Raw genomic sequence first — 14078 nt, forward strand, 5'->3', positions numbered from 1 at the left:
AAATAAACCGATTACCATAATTTAAATAGAACAGTTATACTGCTTGACTTGAGCAGGAAGTAGTAGTTCCCTTTCTGTGAAACACGGCCATATGGGAGTCCTACCAGCATTTAATATGATCTTATATGGAACACATGATCGATCCACAGGGAGAACTTCCCTCATAAATTTCATATCAAACATGTTCTTTCTCAAATGTGGAAAATTAGTGCATGATTATGAAGACTAATTATGTATCAGACTGCATCGAAGCGTGCAAATAGAAAGGAAACATGTTCCTTATGATGCGCACGGTGACTTCATTCAAAGGTCATCATCACATGCAGCTTTACTTTTTCAAGCATATATCTACCAAACTCCTCTCAGACACCATCAATTAATGGAACTCTGGACAGTCTACACGCCTATCCTCATTAACTCCGGACTTCCAAATTATTCATGGCCTCAGATGATTCACGAAAATTAACGAAGAAACAGAAACTTGTGGAAAGGAAGAACTGTGAAAAGATGAAAGATTTTTCTAAACTTAGCTCCTGCCAAGCCATTTGACGCATTCTCGATAAAGCAACCTTTTCTGTGTAGCAAGAGGGAGTTTCACAAGCAAAGCAAAGAGTAAGAAGAAAAAGAACAAGTGAAAAGAAGTGATTAGACAAGAAAGCAAAAAAATGTCAGCAGATAGCAGTGTTGTTTCACAATCAAGATCCTGCGCCATGCACTCCAACCATTCTCTCACCAGTGGGACTGCGCAAACTTGAGAATTATGACCTTAAACCCTAGAATTATCCTAAACCCAAATCTCTTTCTCAATACAAAGACGAAAAGAGAATAGAAGGGAAAAGGATCATTCCAATGTCTGTCGTGTTACAGACAACAAAGTAATGAACAGGAACAGTAGCTGCTAGATCTTAGCGCCAATCTCCGGCCACTAAAATTTACTGGTTCGTCTCTTCTTCTCTTAACATATCTGGCTTCTTACCAAGTGTGTGCTTGTTATTATGCATCCACACCTTAAGCACATGCCTTTCCACGCACATCTCCCTGCAGAACTGCTGCACAGCTTCTTCATCATGCTTCTGTATCCTCCATCCGAGCTTCTCCGCGAACTCCTGCATCCTCTCCTTCTGCTCCAACGTGAACTTCGTTCTGGACCTCTTCTTTGTGGCACCACCACCACCATCTCCATCTCTACCACTACCAGTATCACCGTGGTGGTCTGTCATCTCCTGCAGCTCTCGGTCGTCCCGGAGCGGCAGCGCCAGAGCCTGCGGCTGGGGGTAGTGGTGGTAGATGTGGTTCTGAAGGGGTTGACTCGCCAAAGGGTGGGGCCCCACCCTACTGCCTCCGCCGCCGCCGATGTGGAGGTACCCACCTCCCGGAGGGGCGGCGGGCCGGTAGTAGGGGCAGCGAATTGCGGGAAGTGGTCACTGTCGCCCTCTCGCCGGTGGAAGTTCCGGTGGCAGTTGCATGCCGCGCACTTTAGGGCGTCCAGGGTGCCCTCCTCTCCGCCTGGCATGAACTCGCCGCAGCCGTCGACGGCGTGGCCGCCGATGCCCACCGCGTGGTTTTTCAGGCACTCTCTGTACCTCGGTTTCCTGCTGGCCGTGGAATCCCCGGCGGACGGCACCACCATCTTTGCACGCGAACGCTCGTTGCTGCCGGAGACCGACACCGGAGGCGGCAGCGTCACCTCCCCCTCATGCTCGTCGAACTCCATAACCGCAGGAGCGATGATGGCGGAAGAGATTGGTTGGAAGGAGAAGGGGAGCTTCACGACCACCGGGCACCTGCCGGCGAGAGGATAAGTCACAAGAGGGCTTGGCTTCCCCATATGTTACTGTGAGAGTGTGAGAGAGAGAGAGAGTGTGTGTGTGTGTGTGTGTGTGCGCGCGCGCGCTTTTTCTCGAAAATTCGTTTGGAGCACACCTTTTAGCTTAATTTTTGAAAAACTCATGTCCTTGAAATCCTTAGAATGTATATTGCCGATGCATCATGCTTTTACAACTCTAACATAAGACCAACTCAAGATTATTTTAGATCATCAGCTATTAAATTTTAGATCTTATCTTTGCGAATCTTTTTATGCTTTGAAGTCTTTCCACGAGACTTAGATTTAGTTTCAAAACACAAAGAGTGAGTTTATATGATCAAAAATTTCAAAAGAACGTAAGGCAAGTTTGATTTCGTGGAAGTTTGTTTCTTGTTGGAAATGTATGCTCGATTTTTGTGACAATGTTTTAGTGCCTCTGGGACTTCTTTTTTGGCGAATAATCCAAGCAATCAAATTCGATCTTAAAAAACGTACCCTTGCGCAGCTATACTACCAGGGATTTATTCTTCAGGTTTATATATACGTAAAACTCTAAAATTTAAAATCATCTTAAAAAAGATGTTTATTTAAAGGAGACTATTTTTTATGTAAATCCTTCAGGGTCATATCCTCACGCCTCCACCTTGTTTTAGGGTCTAAATGGTTCCATTTTAAGGTTTGAATGGTTCGATAATATATGCTTCAACTCAGATATCGCGTTTGCCACCATTTAAAACTCATAAGAATAATGCATCGAAGTATGACAATAACCGCAGAAGTATGACAATAACCGCAGAATTTGAACTTCATACTCCTTAAATGTAAAAGTCAAAAGAATAATGCATCAACACTTCACACTCTTTAAGTGTGAGCCGCCTTGCCACCCAGTTGTGATGTGTTGGTTTTTCAGTTTTCAAAGCCAACTTCCATGGAAATGGTGTAGAATGAAAACCGCATAAACCATGACCAGGAATCAGAAAATTCATTAACACTAAAGGCTTCACTAAAATTAAACGCTAAAAGCCGGGGCTGCGGCAAAATTCTATCTTTTATTCCTTCTTTATTATTGTAGTTTTGCTGGACCATGGGGACCACTGAAGTGCTTCTGTCGACTGCAGAGACACGGGCGCTGCTCCTGGTCGGTCTCACCTTGCTCCCTGCAGCCCGGCCATTTTCTTAGAGTATTAAATTTTTCCTTTTTTTTTTAAAGGAAAAATAAAATAATTTAAAAAGTTAGCAATAAAAGGACAACTATTCTTTAACTTTTTTTGTTATGTTTAAAAAATATAAACGCGTTTTGTAGATTATTTTTAAAAAGAAAAAGACTAAAACAACCTCGATACAAAAAAAAAAAAACATATTGACAAAATTAGGTTTACTTTTATGTTTTTCCTTAGGGTAAAAGGACCATTCTTTTAAATATTGTTATCAGCATGAAATCCTTTTATTAAAAAATAATTCCAAGAAATAACCCTAAAAGTTTGGCGATCAATAAAAGTGAAACACTTTGGTAACACTAAGAACATCCTCAAGTTCTTTATAATTTGTTATCTTGGTCAAGTTAACTATTAATTCAACCAAAAGTTATTTCATTAACTTGAATGAAATAACATTAAAGACATAGTCCATTAATGCACATAAGTTTTTTTTGGTATTTATTTAGCATTCATAAAGAACATTCATTAAAGTAATCTTGTTATATATAGTAAAAGTCAACTAGTTCGAGTATTAATAACATTAAGGGCAACTAACGAAGCTAACACGAGTTAATAACCTTACAAAATTTTTTATTTGACAATATTTTGGTCATTTTATCACTTTAATTTTGAACTACAATTTGAGAAAAGGCCTAATACTCGTTGAACAGAAAATAACTTTTTTTGCTTTAGATCTTTAGTAAAAAAATTTCAAAATAATTTTTTTTTTTTTTTCAAAAAAAAAAGTGGGCCCCATGGACGAAGAGTAAATAGTGAATGTGTGCTGATCCTCGAAATAAATGCGCGGATTGACCGGCAGCAGGAAGGGCAGGCAGTTGAATCCAGGGGCATAAAGTTAAAACGAGAGTGAAAATTAACATGTAGGCGAGTAAAAGTTAGAAGTAAAAGAAGGAAAAAAGGGTGATTCGATCGCCCATTGATATCCAATTTCGCCTATTTTTTTTTCTTTTCTTGTTCCCTTATTGATCATTTACCGTCAGGGTAAATTATGACGTATGGGTAAATATAATTGCGTTCATGACAAAGGCTTGCGTGGCCTACAGACACGGCCTTTTTAAACTTGCCGACTCATGTGTCGTGCTCTTTTTACCGCGATTGCTTTTTCAACTTTTTTTCTTTCACAACCATCATCTTTTGTTTTCAGGATTTTAAAATGAAAAAGTTGTTGAATTTTCTTGGATGTCTAAATTTTTAAATCCACCACTAATAAATACCATAAACAATCCCTAAAAATATCAGAAACCATGATTATATCATGAGTTATTGACAATGCTTCCATATATATATATATATATACCACATGTTTTTTTGAATGATAAAATATTTTTAAATCATCAATAAAAATACCATCATGTAATGAAAGCACTACCAATGATTTATGGTACATCTAACAATCGCTTTTAAATATTTAGTCATGCGACTCATTCAATTTTCCTATATTAATACTCACATACATACTTTTTTTATTATGTTGTATACATGACTTAAAACCCATAAATCTTTATTGGTAATTATATGTTTCGGCTGCATTTGGCACTGCAGTCGCTCAACTGGTGGTTATTACTGAAGGATGCAGACTTAGGGTTGTGAAAGGGATGGGCCTTGCATCAGCCATGATTGCTGTGGCATTAACATGTGGCTTCATTTTCTTTTTTGTCCATGCAAGATTCTACATAAATGTAAGCTCCAAGTAATAGCATCAGTTGTCATGTCATGGCACATCTCATGAAAAAAACTATAGTAAACAAAATTATTTGTTTCAGATGAATAAGTGGAGGATTTGGACCCACCAGGCATAACTAAAGCTGAAATCTCCCTACATCAGGGCCTGATTATGAGAAGATAGTGTATGCATTGTCAACTTGAATCTCCACTTCATCCTATATCTCTAGATTAGGGCTCATAGGAATTAAAATGAGAACATGGGATCTATATACTGCCACTTACCAGCTAGAGCACCACTCCCTTGGAAGGTGTCATTAGGACCGCATACGAGTTGAGTTGAGTTTGAGCTGCGCCAGTTCAAGCTCAACTCGACTCAAAAAACTCTAGCTTCATAAAACAGGTTGAAGCTCGACTCAACTATACAATGTCAAGCTTGAGTTTAGGGGTGGAGCAAGGTAGGGTCTGCATGGGCCCTAGCCTCACCTCAAAAGAACTAAAGAAATCACATGTAAATTTTAGAAAATTTCACTTGTTAGATACAAAAAAATTTAAAAATAATATTTCACTTGTTAGATACAACAAATTTAAAGAATAATATTTGAGCCTGGTTCAAATTTAAAAACTTTAATTCAGTCTTTCTCATGAAAAATTTATATTTATGGTTTCGCCCCTGCTTGAGTTCAACTCACTTGACTCGTATATGCTAGACTGTCTCGTTTTGTTTTACTCGTTAACTTGTTTAACTAATTTAATTACGATAAAGTAATTTTACTTAATCGAGTCTGAGTCCAAACGAGTCGAATTCTTACAACTCAAAATCCACCCGTTTAACAATTCAGCTACAAATTTAAGCTTGCTGCCATTCATTAAAGTTATTTATTTCATCTCTAAACTTCACAAACAAAATGCAAGAACGGCGTAGATTCAACCTATGCTGTCCCTTCAAGACCTTGCTTTAGTTTTTGGTCTTATACAACAAACACAACACGTGAAAGGGAGAGATTCACTAATAAAAGCCCTAGCTTCACTGTAGTTGACTGTGATTGCTTGTTAGATATCTATAGGCATTATAATAGACCGTCAGTACAAGAACCTCGTCTGATTTACGTGGGTTCTTAAACCAGATTTTCTATGTGGATCGATCTTTTCCGCAAGTTCCACGTACAATTAGTTTGGTTCACACAGACAGTAGAACTCCTTTCCAGACCTTCACTCTCAGCGGCAAAACCAGCAAGCTAAATCTCCACTTGTCGCAAGATTGCAGTCCGGCCGACGGATTGCCACGTATAAAGAAGCAGGCAGCTACGTGCCGGAAAGTCCAAGCAACGCAAAATAAGGCGTCCGCCTCTTTAGAAGACACAGAGAGAGAGAGAGAGGACGAAATGGCAGGGCCAGAGGAAGGAGAAGGAGGGAGGAAGATTGGTGGCGGCGATGGTGGCAGAGAGGGCGAGAAAAAAGAGAGTAAGGTCGATCAAGAAGGAGAAGACGAAGGGGCGGTGCCTCTGGTGGCTCTGAACCATGTGTCAAGGCTCAGCAGGTCCATTGAATCCTCGGTTCGGTTCTACGAAGCAATTCTTGGCTTTGTTTGCACCAACAGGCCTCAGATCTTCGACGCTGGTGGTGCTTGGTCTCTCTCTCTCTCTCTCTCTCTCTCTCACATACATGAAATGGAAGCTCTGTTAATGGCGCTGTGAAATCCACACGTCGTTACAGGGAATGTTGCTTTTCGAGGATTCACGTGTGGAGTTGTTTTTTGGACCCCGGTGCAAGCGATCGAAACGGATAGTTTTTCATTAGTTAACGCAAAAAAAGTGTTAATCTTATTTTCATTTGGATGCGTCTTTCGTATGACTTTACAGCAAAGACTTCAAATAGAGCTTACTTGTTAACCATTGAAAAAAAAAAAAAACAACCACGTACATGACCATTAATGGAATTTGTTTTCTATTTATAGGTTTTGAGTTACATGTATCATGCGTGTACAACCTTTAAATTCATTACCTGCCCATACAAAATAAGTTGTAAAATGAGACCACTTACAAGGTAATGTGTATAAACTATAAAACCATGCAAGTGACTTCACACGCGCGCGCACAACACACACAGAGACAACATATGCATATAAAATGCCATTAAACTTCAGTTAGAAACTAAACATAGACTACCATTAAACTTCAGTTAGAAACTATACACACACATAGAATACCATTAATACACACACACACATACATAAAATGCCATTAAACTTCAATTACAAACTCCACACACAGAGACCTATAGACCTATAGAATACCATTAAACTTCAATAGAAACTGAACACACACACGGAGACAGAGACATTTAGAATACCATTGACGCTCTATTACTACGCATTTCATGAGTTAGAAACTAAATTAAAGAAAGATACGTTAAATTAACAATCTTATTCTATAAAGGTTATAACTTATAATGTGAAACAAGATATGTTCTCTCATACTTAAATCTGTAAAGGTTTTAAAATGAACGATTTCAACTATCTTGGTTTAATTGTAAGATCTCGTTTATGTACTCTCAAAGGAAAAACTAAGCATGATCACTAGTTTTCATATTCGCGAGTCTGCAAACTGCGCTCGAGGATGACGTCCTTACCTCCAGTACTCTGAAGAATTAAACTGTACTCGTATGAGACTATTTAATTGAAGCGCAACGCGCTGGACAGTTGTCGCGTAATTTTGTGTTTGGTGAGATCTCTATCTTACATGAGATGGCTGCACATCAAATTTCTCTGCAGGTTGTTCAACTATGGCGTGGGTATTCACCTATTGCAGTCTAATGACGAAGATGTTCTGCCTGATCCGGACCGACTTGACCCTGTGGACAACCACATCTCGTTTCAGGTGAATTAGCTACCCTCTTCTCCTGCAGGTTCATTTGTTTTTTTGTTAGGGAGAAACAAGAAGATTCATGATTCATGATCACTAGGAACTGCTTTACCTATCGTTGTTCATGTTGGATCTTTTATTAATAGAATTGAATTAAAATCAGCCTGCTGCGGAATGCGGAATGTTGCCAAATGATTTAAAAAAAAAATGGTCGCTAAAAATACCATGCATGAGCATTTACAGTGTAGTCACAGTTAAATATTTAGTCATCTGGCAACATCCAGCAATGGTGGCCAAATTGTTCTTCCTTATTAGAGGGAATCTCTTTCTTATTAGAAAGAGAATCAGTTATCAACCTGTTTCACCTTACTTTGTTAGCCTTGCTGCAAGAGGCCTTTCATCAGTATCCTATTGTGATTATTAATGTAGTCTTTGAACTATTTATTCTGGCGAAACCAGAACTGTGACAGAGCAGAATGTGTGGTTTAAGTTGTTGGTGACGTGGTATTAATACAAAACGAATAGAATGACTTGATATTAGTAGCCAGTACTCAACACAAAGAGTTAATCTTCAGAGAAAGTTTCAACTGAAGAGAACAAACGTAAGTGAACGACTAATGATAAGTTCTAATAGGAAAAGAAAAAAAAAAACACGAAAACTAGAAAGCACTAAAGATCAAATGGAAGACGACAGAAACAGTGGCATAAACCTAGTGCGACTTTTTTATCCGCCAACAGCACAATGGATTTAATGAGCTGATTAAGAGAAGTATCTTTGTTGGTTCCACGACAATAACTACCAATTGGGTGTTTGATTGCTACGTTAAGATTAATCTCGCGTTATTTAGATATACTGATTTGAGGTCCGGTCCGACCCTTCTCTTGTCTTAGCTCAACTTGAGATCAGACCCTTCTCTTGTCTTAGCTCAATAGTTTGGAAACAAGATGGATTTTAAGTGTGGATCTTGAGTTGCCGTGGGGCATAAAGCTCAAACAGGTGGGTTGAGGTGCGTTCTTAGTTCGACCAGCGGTTCAACCACCGGGGGCTTATGCTCTTGTATCAAAAGAAGATGGGTTCCTTCTCCTTTCGCTTTCGTTTTGCACGGGGGGATAACCTTCCTCTCACCCAAATGTGAATGTTGAGTATGCAAACCTTAGTTTGAGAGGCCATTTTGTTTTGAATGCTTCCATGTCACGTCAAATCTATGGTTTTAAGATTCTTAGCTTTGAAAAACTCCCTCGAAAGTGTAGATCAAACTTGGATCTTAAAATAGATGCCGGTGTTGCTAGAGAAAGTAGGAGAAATTTAGACTGTTTTGCTTCTTTATGAGTGTTTCCTTTTTCATTCTTCTTTATGATGAGAAACTTCTAAGGCACAAACAGCTTAATGGGTGTCCTCCTTGAGAGGAAAACTCTGGATGATTTTCCACCAACATCAAGAATAAAGTAATGGAAGAGTTCATCAATCTTACAAAATGGGGGAAAAGTTCATTCAGGGTTTTCAATTTTAACGTTCTTCCTACCATATGCTTACCTCATGCAACAGTTGAGAACTTAAAATGTTAGTGGTTTTAAGCTTACTGTTATGAATTGACCAACACCTGATGATGGCAGATAAGTTTTGGGTAAACCGTAGTACAGCAAAAGCCGGCCGCTTTCATCAAGCTTCAAACTTCCAGAAGAAAGGGAAAAAAATGTTCATCCCCCTGCTGAGATTTGGGATCTTAATCATTCTGTATGGACGTTCTCATTGAACTTGCCTTGTTTACAGTGTGAAAACATGGATGCGATGGAGAAGAAACTGAAGGACATGAACGTAAACTATATAAGGAAAGCAGTCGGTGACAAAGAAAGTGGGACAAAGATCGATCAGCTGTTCTTTAACGATCCTGACGGATACATGATCGAGATCTGCAACTGTGAGAACCTTGAGCTCGTGCCACAAGGGTCGCTCGGTCGCATCAGGCTGCCTACTGACAGGCATACTCCACCTCTTTCAACCGAACCAACATCAAAATCATGAAAGCACAAGTCTCTCTCTTATGGTTCGACGTCTTTCTGTTTTATGGCTGTACTTGTAGCAGAAAAGAACGAAAGTCTTCTTCCTCTTTGTGTTAGGAAACTGTAATCTGGTTTCTCGTGATACAGTTGAAGGGAAGGAAATCTTAACTTCAATTTACACAAGAGGATCAAATTTGATGCACAGGCTTAACATATTTCTAATTTGGCATTTATTCCATCGTTATCAGTCAAAATTTTATGCACCATGAGCACTTTTCATGTCTCTACGTGAGATCTTTATCAGCCTAAAAGTTGCCACAAAGCAGAAGAACGTTTGGTAGGAAGAAGAATATAAATGGGACATCGATGCCTGTGGATATGAGCCTCGCTAGCATGAAAACAAAATTATCACCACAAAAAAAAAATGACTCCTTCCTAGTTGAGTCTACATTTTAGCCATTGTAAACCCAAAAGAAAATTCAAAGCAACCAACTGGTTGAGCACTGTGAGATTCACGTTGCTCTTGTGGGAGGAAGATCCGAGTATGCACGTCTGGCGCTCCTTGTAGAGCTAACATCCCATTATCTGTCATTAACTGTGGTCGATCGTCTTCTTGTAAAGTTCACATCTCAGTTTCTATGATTTTTCTCATCATCTCAATCGGGATCAGACCCTCTGTTCTTATTGCATCCTTCGAAGGATCTGGGCTGACAAAAAACAATGTTGGCAGTCCCCGCACCTAGTGCATCGCATAAACAAATTTTCAGGTCCAAAGCAAGAAATTGATGATAGTCAGTGGTGTGATACATGAAGAGTATTGACCATCAAGATGGTGAACTGATACCTGCATATCACGGGCAAACTCGTACTCATCATCTGTATCAACTTTGACAATCATCACGTTATTTTCGTATTCTACTGCAAGCTGATCAGAAAGCGAACAGTCATTCAAGGATTTGTCTAATACAGCCAACAAGATGCGGCCAATTTTAAACAAACTAACGCATCAAGCTGTCACAATGCATGTGCAAGAACTTGGAAAATGAAAAAGCAAACAGCAATGAAAGAAGATGTTCAGAATTCAGAAGAACATTAACTGTCCATCTTGGCAAGGCATCCCGGGCTGAGATACCATTCCTCATTAACGAGAATTCGAGGAAAACCTAGAAAATAGCTGGATGACACAAGGAAAGAAAACAGCTGATTCATTTGGCAATTTAATGCAATTTGAGGAACAGGGGCTGCTATCATCCAGTTGTTGCTGGTGGTGCAGTGGCAACCGTATATTGTAATGGTCTGAAGACTGAACTGATGATTCTAGGATAAGAGTCGCGGTCTTTGAGTACCTTGTCCAGTGGTTTTAGAAGCATGCTCTGCTTCCAAAGCTAACCCATGAACCTGGTCATTCCAGATTCCAGGTGAATAAGAGAAACAAACTGGATCACCTGTCTTACATCTTAAGGGATCACAATCTTTCTGGCTGACTTAACCTTTCATTTTCTTTTATGCAGATAAAGGACGCAGACAAAAAGCAATCATGTTTCAGACAAGTTAAGCAAAGCAGGGTGCTGTTGATTTCGGGAAGCATAAATGTGAGCCTCAAAAGAATCAAAGGAGCTTTCTTGGAGGAGTTCCATGATGGTACAAGATCCACAGCTATTTGTTTGGCTGGTTACCAATGGTTCAACGTTCCTTCTTCACAGGCTCTAGTGTAACACTGTTAACTAGTAATGCACAAGCTTCTAATTAGCCCACCAGTATAGCATATAGAGGCCATAAAAAAAAGGTGAAGACCAAAGAAAATCATTGATAAGCAATTACAAAGTATAGCCTTCTACCGGCAACGCAACTTTGCCAAAAAAAACAGGTAGGACAAGTAAGTGCGGCATGCAAGTGAAAGAACAGATTTGTACAGTGATTACAAAGCATGACATAAGCATAGCACCAGCTCCCGGCTCAGATGGTGCTTGCCAAGTAGCCACTGCATCTTAAATGCAGTTGGGGATGGATTCATCTTCTAAATTTTGCATGCACGTGATGGTTGGGGCTCATCTTCTCAGAGTCTCCTTCGCCTAAACAGTTCTTGTCTTTGTTCCCTGCTATATATATATATATATATATATATATATATATATATATATATATATATATATATATATATATATATATAGCAGAATCTTAAAGAGATTGTCAGACATGCATACTTGACTAAGTTGTATCATTGAGAAAGTGAGAACCACAACATGAGGACAAATCATACAGTTGACCAAGATTGGAAGGCAGCAAAGGAGATAAGATTGATGGTTAAATTTTCTTAACAACATGTAGTCTGCGATTAGCACTCGATTGTTCAAACTGCTGCAAGATATGACTTTTACATAGACTGCATCCAAGGGTCTTAATGCACAAAGCAGGATACCCCGTAGAATAGTTTGTCAATAATTAGAATAAGAAGGGTGCTATCTTTGGCACAGCAAATGGTTGTCTCCATTTTGCATTTGATACTTGAATACTCGATCAGTGGTAGTGCCATAGGAAGATGAAGACAAGTATACCCACTGGAAGTTTTGAGGCGAAATGCATTAACCAACCTAGTTCCCTGTCACGGGGACAAGTGTAAGTTAACTACGCACTCCATTCTTAATGCTGCTCCCAAGAAGAATTTTAAAGTTACACGATTTTGACTTCAGAACCTAAGTTGGCCAATAATCGAAGAGATCCAATGAAGAGGCTTGACATGGACGAGAACCATGTGGGCATTTGCCTAAACAACTAGATAAAAAATGTAGTAAAACTATGTTCTTCATCTCCTTTGGGTTTTCTAGCGGTACAATTCAGCAATCCAGAGATAACCATTACTGGATTTCAAGCTGCAAGCATGTAAAGTGAACTATTACATGCACAACTTGGTCTTGACTTTCCCGTTTCATCTTCTAACTGTCAACCCTATGACCGGATAATGATTTATTTCCATCATCAAGCATTTAAGTTTACCCTCCTTCAAGCCATTCATGGAATAAGCTGAAAGAAGCAGGACATTATCATTTTCCAATTTAACGTTTCAAAAATCAGGAGAACCGGACGAAAGAGCTGAGTAAGAAAGATTCGAGGACCAAGATGTTATTTGAAGGTCAGATATGACTAAAACATGGATATATTGTTACATCAAGAAGTTTCACCAGCCTGAATCTACTATTAATTAACCGAGCAGAACTGCGCACAAACGATGTAGATATCAAGTGATCTCCCATAATGTTCACAGATGGTATGCACACGAGGCATTCATTTTAACGGGTGGATAAATGCATAAAACGCCTGGTTTTGGTCTTTTAAAAGCTCATGAATACTCGACGAACTACAGAATCATGAATTTCTAGATAGAAACTATAAAACCAGGAACAAGAGGAGATTTAAAGAAAATAGATGTATACCATTTCGAGATCCTGTGCCATCAAAATACATGGACCGCACCACGTTGCGTAGAAATCAATAACCAAGGGAACATTTCTCTTTCCCTGTACCAAATCATAGACCTCTTTGGCAGACACCTTCTTCTGCTCAACAACAACACGAATATTTCCCAGATGAAACAAAGCGAAAATAAACCCACCATAGAAACAAAGAAAGAACATGGTGGCAGGCTGAATCTGAAAAGAAGATAGGATAACCTAAAACATGAAAGCCACAAAGTAAAGGAGAAGAAGAAGAAGAAGAAGAAGAAAAAAAGAAAGAAAGAAAGAAAGAAAGAAAGAAAGAAAGGGGGACCAAGAAGAGTCCGTTTTTAAGAAAATGAACAAAACCAGCAAAAAAGTGATGCAAAATTGAAGATTAAAACGACACGGGGAGAGCAGAAAAAGTTGGCAGAGCGTACCACTAAATAATTCTCCCTTATATATTTGCCAGAAGAGGCGACCGCACACCGTTGGACAGGACGGGCTTTGAGGGGAGAAGGCCGGCGGAGTGTGAGAAGGGGTTGACGAAACGCGGCAGATGGTAGCGCAGTTTGGGGAGGAAGACGGAGGAGGGAGGGAGCCCTCCAGGATGACACTGCTACATGTACTGCAGCCATTGTTTGAGATAGGAATCCTTTCCAACGCAGTTACACAGTCCCAGTAAGCGGGCGGGTAGATGGATACTTTTTGTGTAGTGCGCCAAGGGAAGGCAAAGTGGAGTGCTAAAAGCCGACAACGAAATTAAGAAAAAAACTACAATACTTCGCTAAACCATGAAATGTTGTTTTGTTTGAATTAGCTGATTCTAAACATTCTTTTGTCAAAGATTGTCTACGTCAGATAATAAATAACATATAAGATTTACAAAAAACACGCACAACATTAGAAATTTTGTAGTTTAATGCCATCATAGAACCGGTAGGATGAGTATGGAACTTTGGAATTCAAAATTGGGGGGGAAAAGGAAAAAGAAAACGAACTGCTTGTTGCCATTTTCTCTTTCCCTTTTGGCACTCGGCGTGCATGTTTCCAGTGAAAAGCTTATGGGGAGCTCGCACACCTAGCGTGTCCAATG

At 39.5% G+C, this 14078-nt stretch overlaps 2 protein-coding genes and 1 pseudogene across 2 annotated transcripts; 1 reads left to right on the top strand and 2 right to left on the bottom strand.

Moving 5' to 3' along the window:
* Positions 1 to 632: 632 nt before the first annotated feature.
* LOC116249211 (zinc-finger homeodomain protein 2-like) lies at positions 633 to 1843 on the bottom strand (annotated as a pseudogene).
* Positions 1844 to 6071: 4228 nt separating this feature from the next.
* On the top strand, positions 6072 to 9627 carry LOC116247512 (glyoxylase I 4). The gene is made up of 3 exons (XM_031619690.1): positions 6072 to 6316; positions 7460 to 7565; positions 9322 to 9627. Exons 1-3 carry the CDS (start codon positions 6072 to 6074, stop codon positions 9571 to 9573), a joined length of 603 nt encoding a protein of 200 aa, XP_031475550.1. The 3' UTR covers positions 9574 to 9627.
* Positions 9628 to 9758: 131 nt separating this feature from the next.
* Positions 9759 to 13716, bottom strand: LOC116249209 (thioredoxin-like protein CITRX, chloroplastic). Its single transcript, XM_031622413.2, has 4 exons — positions 13423 to 13716; positions 12983 to 13105; positions 10396 to 10476; positions 9759 to 10290 (listed from the first exon to the last, which is right to left on the bottom strand). The coding sequence occupies exons 1-4, from the start codon at positions 13618 to 13620 to the stop codon at positions 10174 to 10176; spliced, it is 519 nt and encodes a 172-aa protein (XP_031478273.1). The 5' UTR covers positions 13621 to 13716; the 3' UTR covers positions 9759 to 10173.
* Between the last annotated feature and the right edge of the window lie 362 nt (positions 13717 to 14078).

This window comes from Nymphaea colorata, chromosome 2 (assembly GCF_008831285.2).
Source record: "Nymphaea colorata isolate Beijing-Zhang1983 chromosome 2, ASM883128v2, whole genome shotgun sequence".
Lineage (NCBI taxonomy): Eukaryota > Viridiplantae > Streptophyta > Magnoliopsida > Nymphaeales > Nymphaeaceae > Nymphaea > Nymphaea colorata.